This window comes from Mus pahari, chromosome 16 (assembly GCF_900095145.1).
Source record: "Mus pahari chromosome 16, PAHARI_EIJ_v1.1, whole genome shotgun sequence".
NCBI lineage: Eukaryota > Metazoa > Chordata > Mammalia > Rodentia > Muridae > Mus > Mus pahari.
In genome coordinates, this window is record NC_034605.1 from 24176088 (window position 1) to 24191146 (window position 15059).

At 39.3% G+C, this 15059-nt stretch overlaps 1 protein-coding gene across 2 annotated transcripts in view; it reads left to right on the forward strand.

Moving 5' to 3' along the window:
• Positions 1–15059, forward strand: part of Aoah (acyloxyacyl hydrolase) — a 196458-nt gene that overhangs the window by 11823 nt on the left and 169576 nt on the right. For both annotated transcript variants that reach the window (XM_021215760.2, XM_021215761.2), the window contains exon 2: positions 13615–13710. In XM_021215760.2, coding sequence (XP_021071419.1) covers positions 13615–13710 — 96 coding nt within the window. The remainder of the gene's footprint in view (positions 1–13614; positions 13711–15059) is intronic.

Sequence of the window (15059 nt, forward strand, 5' to 3'; positions counted from 1 at the left end):
AAGAAGAAGAAGAAGAAGAAGAAGAAGAAGAAGAAGAAGAAGAAGAAGAAGAAGAAGAAGAAGAAGAAGAAGAAGAAGAAGAAGAAGAAAGAGGAGGAGGAGGAGGAAGAAGAAAATAACAGCAAAGATAGAAGACCAAAGAAGAACACATGTGAATAGCACAGGCAGCTAGAAATCTCACAGAGAGACCTTCTTTGTGGGGAGCACACATGCTACTCTAAGGTCAATATAATCAAAACAACCTGTTCTTTTTAAAGTAGAATCTAACTAGATTGTGTATACTAAAGTTATGCCTAGATTTAAAGGCATAAATAGATTGAAAATACAAGGATGGAGAAAGATCTGACAAAGAAAGAGAAACTACAAGACTTATTACTTTGTGCCACAGAGTATGCTTTAAGCTATAGAATCGTATAAAAACAAAGTGGCATATTTTAAAATAAGGGAATCATTATACCAACAAGAGGTAAGCTATTACATATTTCTATTACATATTGTATTGTCCCTATGTGTGTGAATTTAATAGAAGCCTTAAAATACAAAAAAAGGTCACAGAATTGAAAAGAAAATTATGCAATTCAAAAATATACCTTAATATTTAAACAGTTCTTGCATCTTAAAAAAGATAGAACTAAACAAAAACGAGGAATATGGGTCTGGACATCACAAAGACCTTGCCAACATCTCAGAGTCCCCCACCTGATTACAACAAAAGAGATGTGCTTTAGGACCATTTGTGTTTGTTTGTTTGTTTGTTTTGTTTATAATATGGGTTCTAGGAGTCAAACTCAGGCCAACATGTTTACACTGCAAGCACTTTACCAATTTGTCATCTCCCAGTTCCATTTTTAACTTTAAAGTTTTTTTCTTAGTTCATTAAGAATTTCCTAAACTACATTTTGATTATTTTCACACTTTCTGCCTTGTTCTTCTGAACCCATCAAGACCAATTTGTGTTGGCAAAATATTCTTGGATGTGTGGTCGTCCTCTGGTCAATGTACCAGGGGCTATACTCTTAGAGAAAGCTTAACTTTATTTCTTCTTGCAGCTAACAATTAATTGCCAATACCTCCACAACTAGGAGTGACATTTCATGGCCAACTCCCCTCTCTGCACTGGAGTTTGGTCTTTCTTGAACATTTAAAATGCTGTTCACAACTGCTGTGAGTTCATGTGTGCTTTTGCACTCCTGTTTCCAGAATATACTTCTAGTAATCATCCACATCAGGTTCTCATTCTCCTATTATTCCGTTTTCCTCAATCATCCCTATGGCTTGAAAAAACGAGGTCCAGGCAGATGTTCCATTCAAGGCGGAGCATTCTGCGGTCTCTTCTTTTCTTCACCCTGGCCTGTGATTTCCTTATTTTGCATCTTCTCTTGGGTAGTCCAGATTCTGCTTCACTCTGGTCTGGAAGGATGAAGCATAGCCTGGAAAAGAAGGAGTCTGTAGGATCATGGTCTTGCTGTGAGTGCCGGGGGGTGGGAGTGGGGGCTGCTCTGAGGATTATAGTTCTTCTGGATGATATTCAGTGAAATAGCCTGTGCACATACACTTTATTTGGAGTGAACAAGGGCTATATATGAACCTTGAAGAGTGGGAAGGGAAAGTACTAAGAAATGCCTGGAATCCCAGGTACTTGCTGGGCAGGTTCTTATCAGGAAAGAGGAATGGGGATGCAGCATTCAGGTCTGTAATCGTTTGACTTCTCCATGTTCTATTGACTCAAGTTTGAAGTGTCTTCAGCAACTGTAATAGAAGTTCTGTTAAGAACTATGTGACCTGCCTCAGGTAGGGGGTGGAGGTGGGGGTTCTGTCCTCAGATAAAGCCAGGCAGGGAAGAGGAAACCCTGCTGGAAAGGGGGTTCTCCATTTTGTGCTGAGCTCAGAGGAACTATCTGGACATAATAGACTGTGACCATAAATAGCAGGGTTTGCCAATACTGGCCAGTTGTGGATCTCCATGCCATATGCTGCAAACAAAAGATTCTATGATGAGGTCTGATAGATGCATTATTCTATTGATATAATGATAAATCCACCTAGCAGCATAAAAGTAGTAAGTTCTTCCCTATGGTCTATAAGCTGCTTACCTATGGGGTCTTGACCTGATAATGGTGCAAGGTATAGATTTCGCCTTGTGGATCAAGGAGAAGTTCAATCAGAAAGTGCTTGGGCTCTCCCATGGCATTCATGCCTCTGTTGGACCAGTGGGCATGTCAGGCCTGTCAATGCTGTAGGCCACAGAGTTCACAGCTGAGTGAAATTAGTGATTACTTTTCTCTTCTGGTAGCTTGCTCAACACCTTCTAGCACTATGAAAGCTAGTGCTTCCATGCCCAGTGGGAATGAAGCATTCAGGTATGTAATAGTTTGACTTCTCCATGTTCTATGACTCAGCATGCAGTGTCTTCAGTAACAGGGTCTTACCATTACATTGTAGAGGATAATCAGGTACATTGGTAATAGCTTGTGCAGTTTTTTGGGGGGCGGGGGCATCTATGGGACTTCATTGGCCAACAGCTCTATCAATAGAAGCAATCCATTCTCAGCACTGGGGTTTTTAGTGATTAGTCTCTAGTGTCCAGTAGCAGCATTGTTGCCATGTTATAAGGTAACTTTACCTTAAAAATATACATATACATATATGTGTGAATGTGTGATTGTGTATGTGTGTACACGCATACACATGGAAGCTTCTACAACAGTACATTTTCATATGATTTTTTGAAAGGTCTTTAGTATTATTTATCCCTCTCTATATCTCCTCCTCCACCTAGCCCTCCTCTCAACCCAAATTTAACCCATTCTATTCCACTATTCCTTTTAAACCCTTTATACCAGTGAGCTTTACATCCTCTTCCATGAAAGCCCTTCCCTGCAACCTCTCAGTGATTTTCTAACAATGAACCATAAATATTTGAAGATTCAAAGCTAACATCCACCGTGAAAGAATACACGTAATCTTGGTTGCTCTGAACCTGCGTTACCTCACAGACAATGATTGTTTTCAGTGCCATTCATTTACCTAAAAATTCTACAATTTCATTTTTATTAAGAGACGAATGATACTGCATTGTGTAAACACAGCACATTTTCCTAGCTCATTCATCAGCTGATGGACATCTAGGCTGTTTCAATTTCCTGACTATTGGGAATGAAGCAGCAGTGAGCATGGATAAGCAGGGATCTCTAGAGGAGAATATGAAGTCCTTTGAGTAATGTCCCAGAGTGGTGTAACTGGGTCTTGGAGTAGATATCCTTCTAGCTTATTGAGCAGCCTCCACACTGGTTGCCATAATAACTGTGCCAGTTTGTATTCCCACCCATATATGTTCCCCTTTCACTACAACCAGGTCATCTTCTGTTGTTTTTAATCTTAACATTCTAATTTTCATTCCTTTGATAGGTAGGGATGTCAAACATTTAAAAAAAAATGTTTCTCAGCAATTTGTTTTCATCTTTTGAGACTGTTTAGGTCCATACCCTAGTTTTTAATTGTCTTGGTTGTTTTATTTTGTTTTGTTTTGTTTGGGTTTGTTTTGTTTGGGTTTTGATGTTTAGGTTTTGGGGTCTTTTTCTTTGGTTGGCTGTTTTTTGTTTTTATTTGTTCTATTTGTTTGTTTTTAGAGTGATTTTTTTTGTATAGTTTAGATACAAACCCTCTATCATATAGATCAGGTAAAGTTTTTTTTTCATATTCTGTAGGGTACTTCTTCACTGAAATGATAGTTTCCTTTGCTGTACAGCTTTTTTGTTTTACAAAGTTTCCATTTTTAGTTGTTGAACTTAAAGCTTGTGCTATCAGGATGCTATACAGAAAGTTATTTCCTGTGCCAATGAGTAAAAGTATATTGCCTACTTTCTGTTAAATCCTGAGTATCAGGTCTTATGCTGAGGTCCTTGAACCATTTGGAGCTGAATTTTGTGCAGCGTGAGAGATGAGGATCTAGTGTCATTCTTCTACAGGCCATCTCCAGTTTGACCAGCATGGTACAAAGGATGTTCTCTTCTCTCCAATAAGTATTGTTGGCCTCTGCCAAAAATGAAGTAACTGTAGTATTGAGGGCTTATACATGTGTCCTCCGCTCTATTTCATTGGTCAGTGTGTCTTTTTTATGCACCATGTATGTTTCATTGTTGATTACTCCAGTATAACTTGAAATCTGCAATGGTGATACCACTTACATTTTGTTTGTTTGTTTGGTGTGTTGTTGTTCAGGATTCCTTGGACTATCCTAGACCTTTGTATTTCTATATTAAATTTAAGATTCTGTTTTCAATTTCCAAGAAGAGCTTCACTGGAATTTTGAAGAGGAGCCCAGTGAGTTTGTAGATCGGTTTTGGTAGGATGTTCATTTTCATCATAGTCCTTCCAATCCATGAGTATGGGAAGTTTTTTCCTTCTTTTCAATTTCTTTTCTCGGTGACTTTAAGTTTCCATTGTACTCCTTGGTAACATTTATCCTGAGATGTAGTTTTGAGGCCAAGACATTCCTATGATAAAGCACAGGTTATTCAGTAAAGTAAGCATAAATTTATTTTAAAGGATTGAAATCATATAGTTATCTATCACATTAAAATTCAATAATGAGAAATGTGAAAGCAAAGTAACATATTTTATGCCAAAACCATGACAAAAGAAACTGGCTTATGATGCTAGCTAAATCATGCTTAGAGAACAATGTAACTTTCTTTAGAAGAAAGATTTAAAATCAACAACCTGCTTTCTACCTTAAGAATCCAGAGAAACAATGCTTCAGACCAAAACTAAGTAAAATAAAGAAAATAAACATCAGAATAAAGAATAATAAAATCAAAACAAATGCACTAATGAAAAGCCGATACTGGGGGAGACACACATAATCAATGAACTTTTATGTGAACTTATCACTTAAAATTGATAAACATAATTTTCAAAAAGCTCAACTAAAGCGTCACTACATACCCAAAAGAAACAAAAATGATTATAATAGACTATTATGTGTTACAAAGTATAATGCGGTGAGGGGTGCTTTGGGTGGCCTAAGCCAAGGAGCACCCTGAGGAATTACGCCATGGTGCAGGCCTGGTGTAAAGTGGCCTTACTGGGGAGGGAGAGGAGTGAGGACTTGGAGCAGGGATAAAGCAGATGACATGGAGACAGGCAGACAGATGGGAGCAGAATGGAGAGGGCAGAGAAAACGGAGGGAGACAGAGAGGGGAAGAGAGAATCCCCGGAACAGAGATAAAGCAGAGTTGGTGGCGGGTCTTTTTTATACACACACAACAACACACACAACAACACACACAACAACACACACACACCTAGGGTTCCAGGTGGTTGGTTGCAGAGGCAGGTCATGACATAAGCAACTTCTAAGCCTCTGAGGGCAGGCAGTGGAATTGCCTGTACACTAACATTATGGACAATTTTGAAAGTCAAGAATTAAGATACAATGGGGAAAAAGACTGTAAAGAAGACCAAAATACTGAAAAATGACTTAAGAAATAAAAGGCGTGAATAGACCTGTATCAAGTTAAGAGATTAAATTAATAACCAGAAGTTGGATTAGTGTTCTTGGGCTGCCAACAACACAACAAAACTACCACAATTAGGCTGGCTACAGCCACAAGAACGAATTATCTCACAGTTGTGGAGGTTGGGGTGTCTGAAGTAAACTATGCTTGTCTCCTGCCTTCTGGGGTTGCACGTCTTCCTGTTCTTAGCCTTCCAGCTGCATCACCCCTGCATTCATAGTCATGTGACTTTTCTCCTTTGCATGCGTCATTGCCTCTTCTTGTGAGATCACTTTATTCATTAGGGGCCTGGTCTAGTCTTGCATGCCTTTATTCCCACTACTTGCACCAATTCCAAATAAGGCATATATATATGATCAAATTCCAAGAAGAACATGAATTTAAGGGACATCAGCCAAGTTCACGAGCTGCTTTCACCTGTGAGTTCCATAAAATATTAGGAAGGACATAATTTCAATGAAATATAATTAATTCCTTTCATAAAATAAAAGAGAAGGGAATATATCCCAGTTTGTGTTAGGTTTTGCTCTAGTGTTAAACCCAGATGGACACCACAAGAAAGAGTTAGCAGTTCATACTGTTACACAACATTATTGTATGAACATGGATTTTAAAAAAATCTCTTAAAATAAAACACAAAAAAAATTCAGCAACATATAAAATTAAACGAATGCTAGGTGCCCTATGACCAAATGGTATCTTTGCTAGAAATGCCCAGCTGACTTATTATCTGAATGTTGTCTAATAGAATGCACTACATTGGCAAAATAAAGGGTATTTATACATTATCAATCCAGCAGAAATGTGAATTATTTGACAAGATCTCTTAAGAAAGCTCAACAAATTATGAAAGAAAAGTGGTCTTCCCCCAACTTGATAAAAGGCAGCTTTGAAAAATCTGCTGCTCATTGAAGATTTAACTATGGTTTCCTTCCCAGATCAAGGGCTAATTTCACCCTCACCATTTCCAACGCCACACACAAAAGCATTTGTTAACATCATATATACAAAGTGAAAGGAAAATAGAAATATTTCACTTTCTTAATTTTTTTTAGCTTTCACAAATATAAGCAAAATAATAATAAGTATAATTAAGAGGTAAGTGTTAGTTAATTTAAGGGTATATTTATCAAAAAAAAAAACCCCTCAAAGACTTCCTTGATTAATGACACAGTGTTTCAAGTCAGTTGATTTTTAGTTCTTTCAGAAAAACTAGAGAAGACAATAAAGTTGTTGAGTTATAGATCATTTCAAATAGACATTCTAGATTTTTGGTATGTAAATCTGAGGAAGTTCAAAGAACTGAGTGATTTTTCTGCATGAAAAATATAACCATTACCATTTATTTATGTAAATATCTTTCTTGGCACTTGCATGTGTAAAAATGAAAACAGACACATACGTTATGCTGAATTTTGTGTATGGATAAATAATATTCATTAACAGATATGGATATTAGTTTGTGAGACCCAACCATTTCATTAAGAAATAGAATTATTATAAAATTTTACCTTATCATTCAGTAATTTCTCATATATTGGGCAGATATTTTGTTTTTAGGTTAACTTTATTAATAAAGAAACATGATCTAGAGGAATTTAAAGTCACATTTATTAAATTTTTAATTTTTATTTAAATTTTTATAAAAAATTTAATGTAAAAACAATAATAATTAAATCAATAAAGTTTTTAACCATTGTATTACACTGGGATAAAATATTTAATGGTAGGAGAACTGAATAAAATAGAACTGTAATTGAAAAAGAATCCAAGGTATGGAATTATCAACACAAGTTAAAAGGAGACCATGGTGGTATATTTTTAAGTCAATGTGTATAAGCGCAAATCACTGGTATTCATGCTTTACTTACATCTCCACAGGGCCTAATTTTTCTTGTTGCCTTGCTTGTCTTCTGCTTGCTCTCTAATGCCTCAAGTTCTTGCATTCACCAGTAACTACTTAATATGGTACTCTCTTGTTGCCAATGTTCTTGGCATAGTCAGCAATTTGGAACTTGCTGGGCATTTTCTCATCAAAAGCAATATTTGAAGTGGCAGTTAGGTTAAGGGCACAGAGGCTTAGAACATACCCAAATGAAGGGAAAGTTTAGATATTTACAACAAAAGTAAATTCAGCCCTAGAAAAGACAAATAATACACCCATAGTGTCACACATTTTCATAGATAAGATTCTAAACTTCCGTCTCAAAAAGTGTTTATGGACTGGAAAGATGGCTCAGGGGTTAAGAGCACTGACTGCTCTCCCAGAGGTCCTGAGTTCAATTCCCAGCAACCACATGGTGGCTTACAACCATCTGTAATGGGGATCTGATGCCCTCTTCTGGTGAGCCTGAAGACAGCATCAGTGTACTCACATACATGAAATAAATGAATAAATCTTTTTTAAAAAAGAAAAAAGTGTTCATGAAAAGTCTGTCTGTCTGTCCCACGTGGCTGCTCCAGCAGATAGGAGAGGAAGTAAAACGTTTGTTAAATGTGTCTCTGCTGCAGGCACTGTGTTCATGTTGTTGGCTGTATCATTCTAGCGCTGCAACTCTGGTACAAACACATGAGGATCATTTACTTGCTCAGAATTCTGTGGGTTGGGACTCACTGAATGACTGACTGTAGCTGAAATAGCCTGGGACCCCGTGGGCAGCTGAACACGAGTGGTAGATGGCGAAATGGCAGGAATGGATGATCTAGAATGGTCTCATTCATAAAACTGTTAGTTGGCAGGCCTCTGACTGGGTTGCCTTAATTTCCCTCTGGCACGTTAGCTCACACATGTAGCTACAACCTAAAAGAATTCAAATCTCGCTGAGAGCCACAGAGCCTCTTGAGGGATGGGTGCCATCCCAAGTCATTGTCACTTCCTGAACATTCTAAAACGCTGTGAAATGAGTTTCACCCCTCATGAGAAGCAGATTTGGTGATCTGGTCCACATTCTTACTCTACTACAGGCAGATTTGGTGATCTGGTCCACATTCTTACTGTACTACACAGGCAGAATCCCACGCCTCAATGAGCTGTCTGCCTAAGGTACCAGAAGTGGACCCCTGTTATACTCAGGCCCATTTGCTTCTCTCGTCACTAAATCAGGGGCGTCTGCTTCTGTTAAACTCACTATTTCCAGACAACAGATAAAAAGGGATTTTCCATAGATGACCTCTCAGACAGAGACCACTGAGTAAACTGTATAACTCTAACCTGTCCTCGTTTCCAGATTCAACACTCACTTCAACAGAGCCAGGCCTTTTCTTAGTGGCCAGACAGTAATCTTCACTGGGAGAGATTACTCAGCACACATGTCTCTTCCAGGAAAACAATCGTTAGCTTGTCAAGGCAGTGAAATCTCTTATTAGACTATAGGCGAGCCCTCCATGCTTTCCATTTTTTTTTCCAAATATAATCTCTTTATTGATTGTTTGGGAATTCCTTACAGTGCACCTGGTCACATTCACTTTCCATTACTCCCAGGTCCACCCTCCCACCCCTGTGCACATTCCCCCACACACACACACACATGCACCAAGTACAATTAAGGTTGTCCATATACTCAGTAGAGTATGGTCAAATTCCCAGTGGCCAGCCCCTTAAAGATAACTCAGTTCTTTCCCATCCCTCCATTCTCGATGCTGAAGAATGCAATGCATTCACTGCAGACCCCAAATTAATGATTCGACTGAAAGGGAGTCCAGCCCACTGGAGGGAGGTGAAGATGGACCTCCACATCGAAGCTGTTTCCAGCCAGGTGTTCAGTGCTTCAAACCCCATTACCTGCACGTCTGTGGGATCCTTTTGATCAGAACTCTTCACTAGGCAGTGATGAGCGAGGGAGGAGTTGCCTGGCCTTCAGAGACAACTGACTCTTATTGTTCTCTATCTTGTTTTCTCCCCACCTTCCCAGGGCCTGGCTCCTTTTTATCTACCTAATGATTTTCCAATTTTAGCCAACAGTGCTAAGGGGCTACAGCCGTCAGTCTTTGATGGAATTTCTCTGAGTCAAAGTCAAAAGGGAAGCCTGTGCCTCTACTATAAAGAAGCGGACTTGGTCCCAGGAGCCCAGGGCACTTTGTACGCATCCTTTTAAGCCATGGTTTAAAACAAATGCAAATAAGCGTTGGAATGGATTTTTCAAGAAAGAGAAATCCCCAATCCATGGCTCCACTGGAATGGAATTCTGAAAATAAGACTCCAAGAAGTGTTCCTCTATGTCCCATGTTCCCCAACAGTCCTGCTGATCTGAATGAAGATCTAGTCTCCACATCTCGCCTCCTAGCTTGCCTATTAGGCCATTCATTATAACAAACTATAGTGTTCAATTATAAAGGAGAAAGAAAGTCTGCTGCTAATTAAATTGTGAAAAACGTGGAGCCTTCTGTCCTATTCTTTCAGGCTACAGGTCTTGATTCTCTGCAGAGGGTGCTTTTCCTCCCTTCTCTGCATGGTCTCTTACAAGTCACCACTTCCCAGTTGCTCATTACCATAAAGTTGTTATAAACTTGGGAAGTATATTTTGAATGCTCCATAGATAGGGATCGCACTGTTCATCCGGGAGCCCATCAAGTTCTAGTATTTTCTTGCCCAGGACAGGTTTCTTTAGTTGGATGCATGATTCCTCTGTTAAAGCAATGTTACCAGAATCCTCTGATTTGAGATGCAGATTTTGTCATCTTCCCTCCCATGCTGCCAGCCCAACACTTGGAGAAAGAGAGGACCAGTCAGGTAGTTTCTCTAGCCACAAAACCATCCAATGTAGGTTTCTCATGTGAGTCTCCTTCGAGAGGCAGTCCCTCAACAAGTCCTGAGGATGCTTCCTAAGATTTTCTTTACTCCCCTTTTTTAGTAAATGTATGTGGTGCTCTTTCACGGTGCCTCTGAAGTGGAAGAAAATTGGAGCTAACTCTTCTCTCTCCAGGAAGGTGGTATCAGAGGAGTATCTAATGCCAGTCCAAGGTCATTAGTACAGTGGGCCATTTACATCCATGGCTCACAGACCTGTGTATTCAACCAACCTCTGATCAAAATGTGTTATAATTGTTTGTCTTGAATGTATATAGACTTTTTTCTTTTGTCCCATTCCCTGAGCCATACAGTTTAACAACAATTTGCAAACTAAACACATCACATTAGGTATTATAAGTAACCAAGAGGTGACTTAAAGGATCTAGAAGGGTATGTATGGGTTAAGGATCTTGAACATTTAAAGATTTTTGTACTTGGCCGGGGGTGCAGGGGTGGTACTAGAAACTGTCTGTCACAGATAAGGAGAGATGTCTGCATAGACTTCTAAGTAAGAGGACAAGAGTGATGTGGCTACTGATTGGGTAGAGAGATGAAGGAGCATTAACAAGGGAGGAGATGGAAAACAACGTGTAAAGCCTTTGAGGAAGGGGTGGGACTAAAACGAGCTACTTCACGATAGAGGTTTATTGGAGGGGAGTAGCATACTAATTTTGGATTCCTCTTAAGATTCAGTATCTCAGAGAATGGTGTCCTAAGGGAAACGGAGGCAGCATGACAATTCACAAATGTTTTTATGCTCCTTTATTATCTTATTTTTAACAAGAAAATATTATCAAGAGAAGACTGTTCTTACCATCATTCCTTTGATAAATATGTACTCTACCCTTGCCGTGGGTCCAGTCTAACTTCTAAATACTCCTAGAATACTTCAGTCATGAAAATCATCCATAGTTCTTTGTCATCTGCTTAAGGATTCAGACTGAAAATATTTTTAATGACATCCATACCAAATTATTTTGTGGACAGTAATGGGATTTTTTTTTTTTTAATTTAAGGTGTTCAAAATCATACTAGCAACTGACTGAGTACTGGACACAATTCCCAATGGAATCTCTGCTTGGTGACAGCACCAAGCCCTCTCCTATCACTTCTGAACCCCATGTGCACCCTGCTTTGAGTCCACTCCAGGCATCAATCAGTGTGGCTCACCATCCATAGACAGTCATCCAGAGCACTGCATGCTGGTTCGACAGAGCGCTGAACATTTGAGCATGATTCTAATGGGATCTGCTGTCAGGCTCAAGGGAAGCTACCTGTTATCCAGACATGGAAACTGAGATAAACCAGTGAAATAGCAGAGCTCGGAAGCAGCTGCAGAAGTAGGCATTAACCATTCCCCAGGAAACTGCACCCCCCCACACATACCCAGCAACCAGTGACCAAAATGTCCACAACAAACTCTTGAATAGGCCCTCTTCAAGTCGTAAACAATTCCTGCCCTTATTTTATGAACGAGACCCTGTGCTAGTTCGCAAAGGAAGTGAGACTCCATTGCCCTGTTCAGAAACTTGGAGTCCACTTGAAACTCAAGAATAAAGTTTCAAAAGGCACAGCATTTTCAAGTAGCGGATCCAATATTTGAACCCATGCTGTGTTTCATTCAAAGCCTTTTCCTTTTCAACTGCATTGCAGTAAAACTACTTATCACGTTCCATTTGCAGTTTAGAGTTTTTAATATACTTGATAGACTCAAAATGAAGGTGCGATTGGTCGTACCAGATGAGTTGAGCGGGTTATTATCTTTGCTGTCCGGTTTTGTATCCTGTTTTCTAAAATGAGATTTCATTGGGTTTCTATTTTAAAAACAGAACAAATATGCATGACAATGCTTTTCAGGCCAGAGAATATTAATCACTATCAGCTACTGGTTAATTTATGGTGATGTAAGAAAACCCTCAAAGGTGCTGAAGTCATTAGGAAATATAGCCAGTCGATCTTGATGGTTGAGGTTACCAAACACACCAGCAAGTGGGTCCTATCAGCCTAAGAGCACGGGTCTCAGTATCTCATGCCTAGCGGGCACTCCCTCCCCTATCTGAGGGGACAGAGCAATTGTAAGTAAAGTGTTAGCGGGCACTTCAGTCTCTATAGAGAGGTGGATAGCTCTCATTTCTTCATCTCATTTTATAGCAGGCCTTATTTCTTTCTGTCTAGACATGCTCAGTAGCCTTGTTCATCTTCTCTGGGGGCCATGGTAGGAATTTGGGTTTAATGACACTCGTATGTAGGTTGGGGGCCCTGCTCACTGATCTCACTTTTAGCCAGCTTCTTCACATGGAACTTCTGTGCTACAAATCTGCTAACAAGTGCCCACTTTTCTCATATGAATGAAGTCTAGAAACTTCTCATACACTTATATATCTTGGGCCAAGACAATAGTCTTATACAAAGAAGGAGTCTCTTTTTTTTTTAAGGAAGAGGATGTTTCAATCTCTCCATCAGTTTAATAGATTGAGGTAAGTAATAGAACCTTCTAGAAATGTGATCTAAGAAACCCAGGGGAGTCATACTTATCCTATGCTAAAGTAAGAGAAAGAATACATTCCTACTGTGCCCATGTTTTCTTCTAGACACTCAGCATATTTGGTTCATACTTAATAGTGCTAACTTTATGGCCTGGAAGGTTTCATGGGGTGTCATCTATCAAAGACACACTCAATTGCATTATCACTCCTATTCATCAGCACAGTTGCACTTTAGAAAATGTGTTATTTCCTGCTTTATAAGGAAGCCACGACTTAAAAAATGGAAGATATTGAGTCCAAGGTGATAAAGTCAAGACTCAATCCCAGGTCTTCTGAAAAATTTCCACTACTGTCCCAAAATTAGAAATCTGACTCTAGGACACAGGGCAGGATTTTGTGGGCTAGGATAATAAAGACACTTACTGCAGAGGAGCAGGTAGAGGTTTGAGAAGTTACAGTAGCATGCACAACTTTCCTCCTCCTATCTCATGCAACCACGTTTCTTTCTCTTAATTTCTCTCACATTGTTTTCTCTTATTTTCTCTGGAGGATTAACAAGATTAATTACTGCCCCTGGGTCACATAGCTTTACTGGTAGCCAAGCTACTCTGACAACCTCTGACTTTCTGAGCCCCCAACCCACAGTCTTCTCATTACATTTCTCATTTCTCTGTAAATCCCAGTGTGTTTAGGTATGCAATAGACATTTAAAGGCAAAAGCAAGGGCAGTTTTGAGTCTCAGTTGATGTCCTCAAACATCCAGTCTTCCTAGACCCTCCAGCTCCTGGTGAATGCTGACACGTTCTTCTGCTCCCCCCAGGGTGTGTGGTACTGACATCTGTGATTGAGCAACTGGCTGAAGTTCACAATTCTTCGGTCCAGGTGGCGATGGAGAGACTCTGTAGCTACCTGCCTGGTAAGTTTGCAAGAGCCCTGGTGCTGGGTCCGATTGTCTCCTCCTCTGTGAATCATCAAGAGGGAATCTTATGGAGAAGAATTTGATTGTGCTTTCCTTAGATATCTATTTTTGTGGCCCTTATAAAGATTGAAATAAAATGCCCCCTCTAGGTAGTTTCTGTCTGACATTCTCTATCATGGCAGACATCATGGTGGCTATTTAGGGAGAAAAACGTTAAATGGCCAATTATCATTAGTGTATCACAATGATAATGATTTTCCCACCTGATGATAATTATCTTAAATATTAAGAAGTCAAAATAACAAACAGTTCTATGTTTGCTTATACTCACATTCACAGACACACACAGTTCTACTAATACAGACACTAGGCTGGAAGGATTTCTGATCTCAAAACCCCAAATGGGAAGGTATCAGAGACACGCATTTCGTCTCACCTGGACCTCAATCAACCGTCCCATTCATCCTACAAAAACCAAGACACTGATTCGTGCTTTTAGAAAGCTATACGTTTGTGCTTCAGACTGAGTAGAAAGAAAACATTTACTCTATTTTCTGTATATATAATACTTATGTATTTGAGAGCCAAATTTTCTTTCTCTTAGGAGAAACTAATTCGTCAAGAAGGCTGACACTATTTTTTTTCCTCTCTTAAGTATGGTATTGAGCCTAATGGTGATTGTATCTTTGATTTATTTAGTACCCCGTGTCAACAGAGAAGTATCATTTTTTGTGCACTTACAGGATAGCATATTTAGAACTCAAAAAGAAAGGCTTAGTGAGAATGGCATATACAACACCTGCTTACCATGTCCCGCATGGACCATTTTCTGCCCCAGTACTAGTTTTCACCAGCTCCTAGAAGGAGGAATGAACTTAATGAGTATTGTTTTCTCAGGGCTTAATATTTTCATATTCACTCATATGAATCTATCAGTAAGTTGTAGTTATTTTGTTAACAACTTTTAAAACCCTTTCTGCATAAAATGAAGCGGATGTAGAATCCACATGAAGTTGTTTCACTTTTGAAAGGTAAGCTCCTGTGTAAATCACCCAGGTCAGAAAGAAGAGAGAATTATTGCGGCCAGAAGTCCCATCCACATGCTCCAGATAGTCATGGCTTTTCTACCCACCTGTAAAAGAAAACATCTGAACTTTGTAATCATTGTTTTGTCATGTTTGCCCTCCTTTTACATGTACAAGGTCTATTACAATCTACAGCTTAGCTTTTCATCTTTTCCTTTCTCATAAAATTTAGCTGTGAAATTTTTCTACAGCCTGGGATTTACTGACTTCATGTATTCTCTCTCTCTCTCTCTCTCTCTCTCTCTCTCTCTCTCTCTCTCT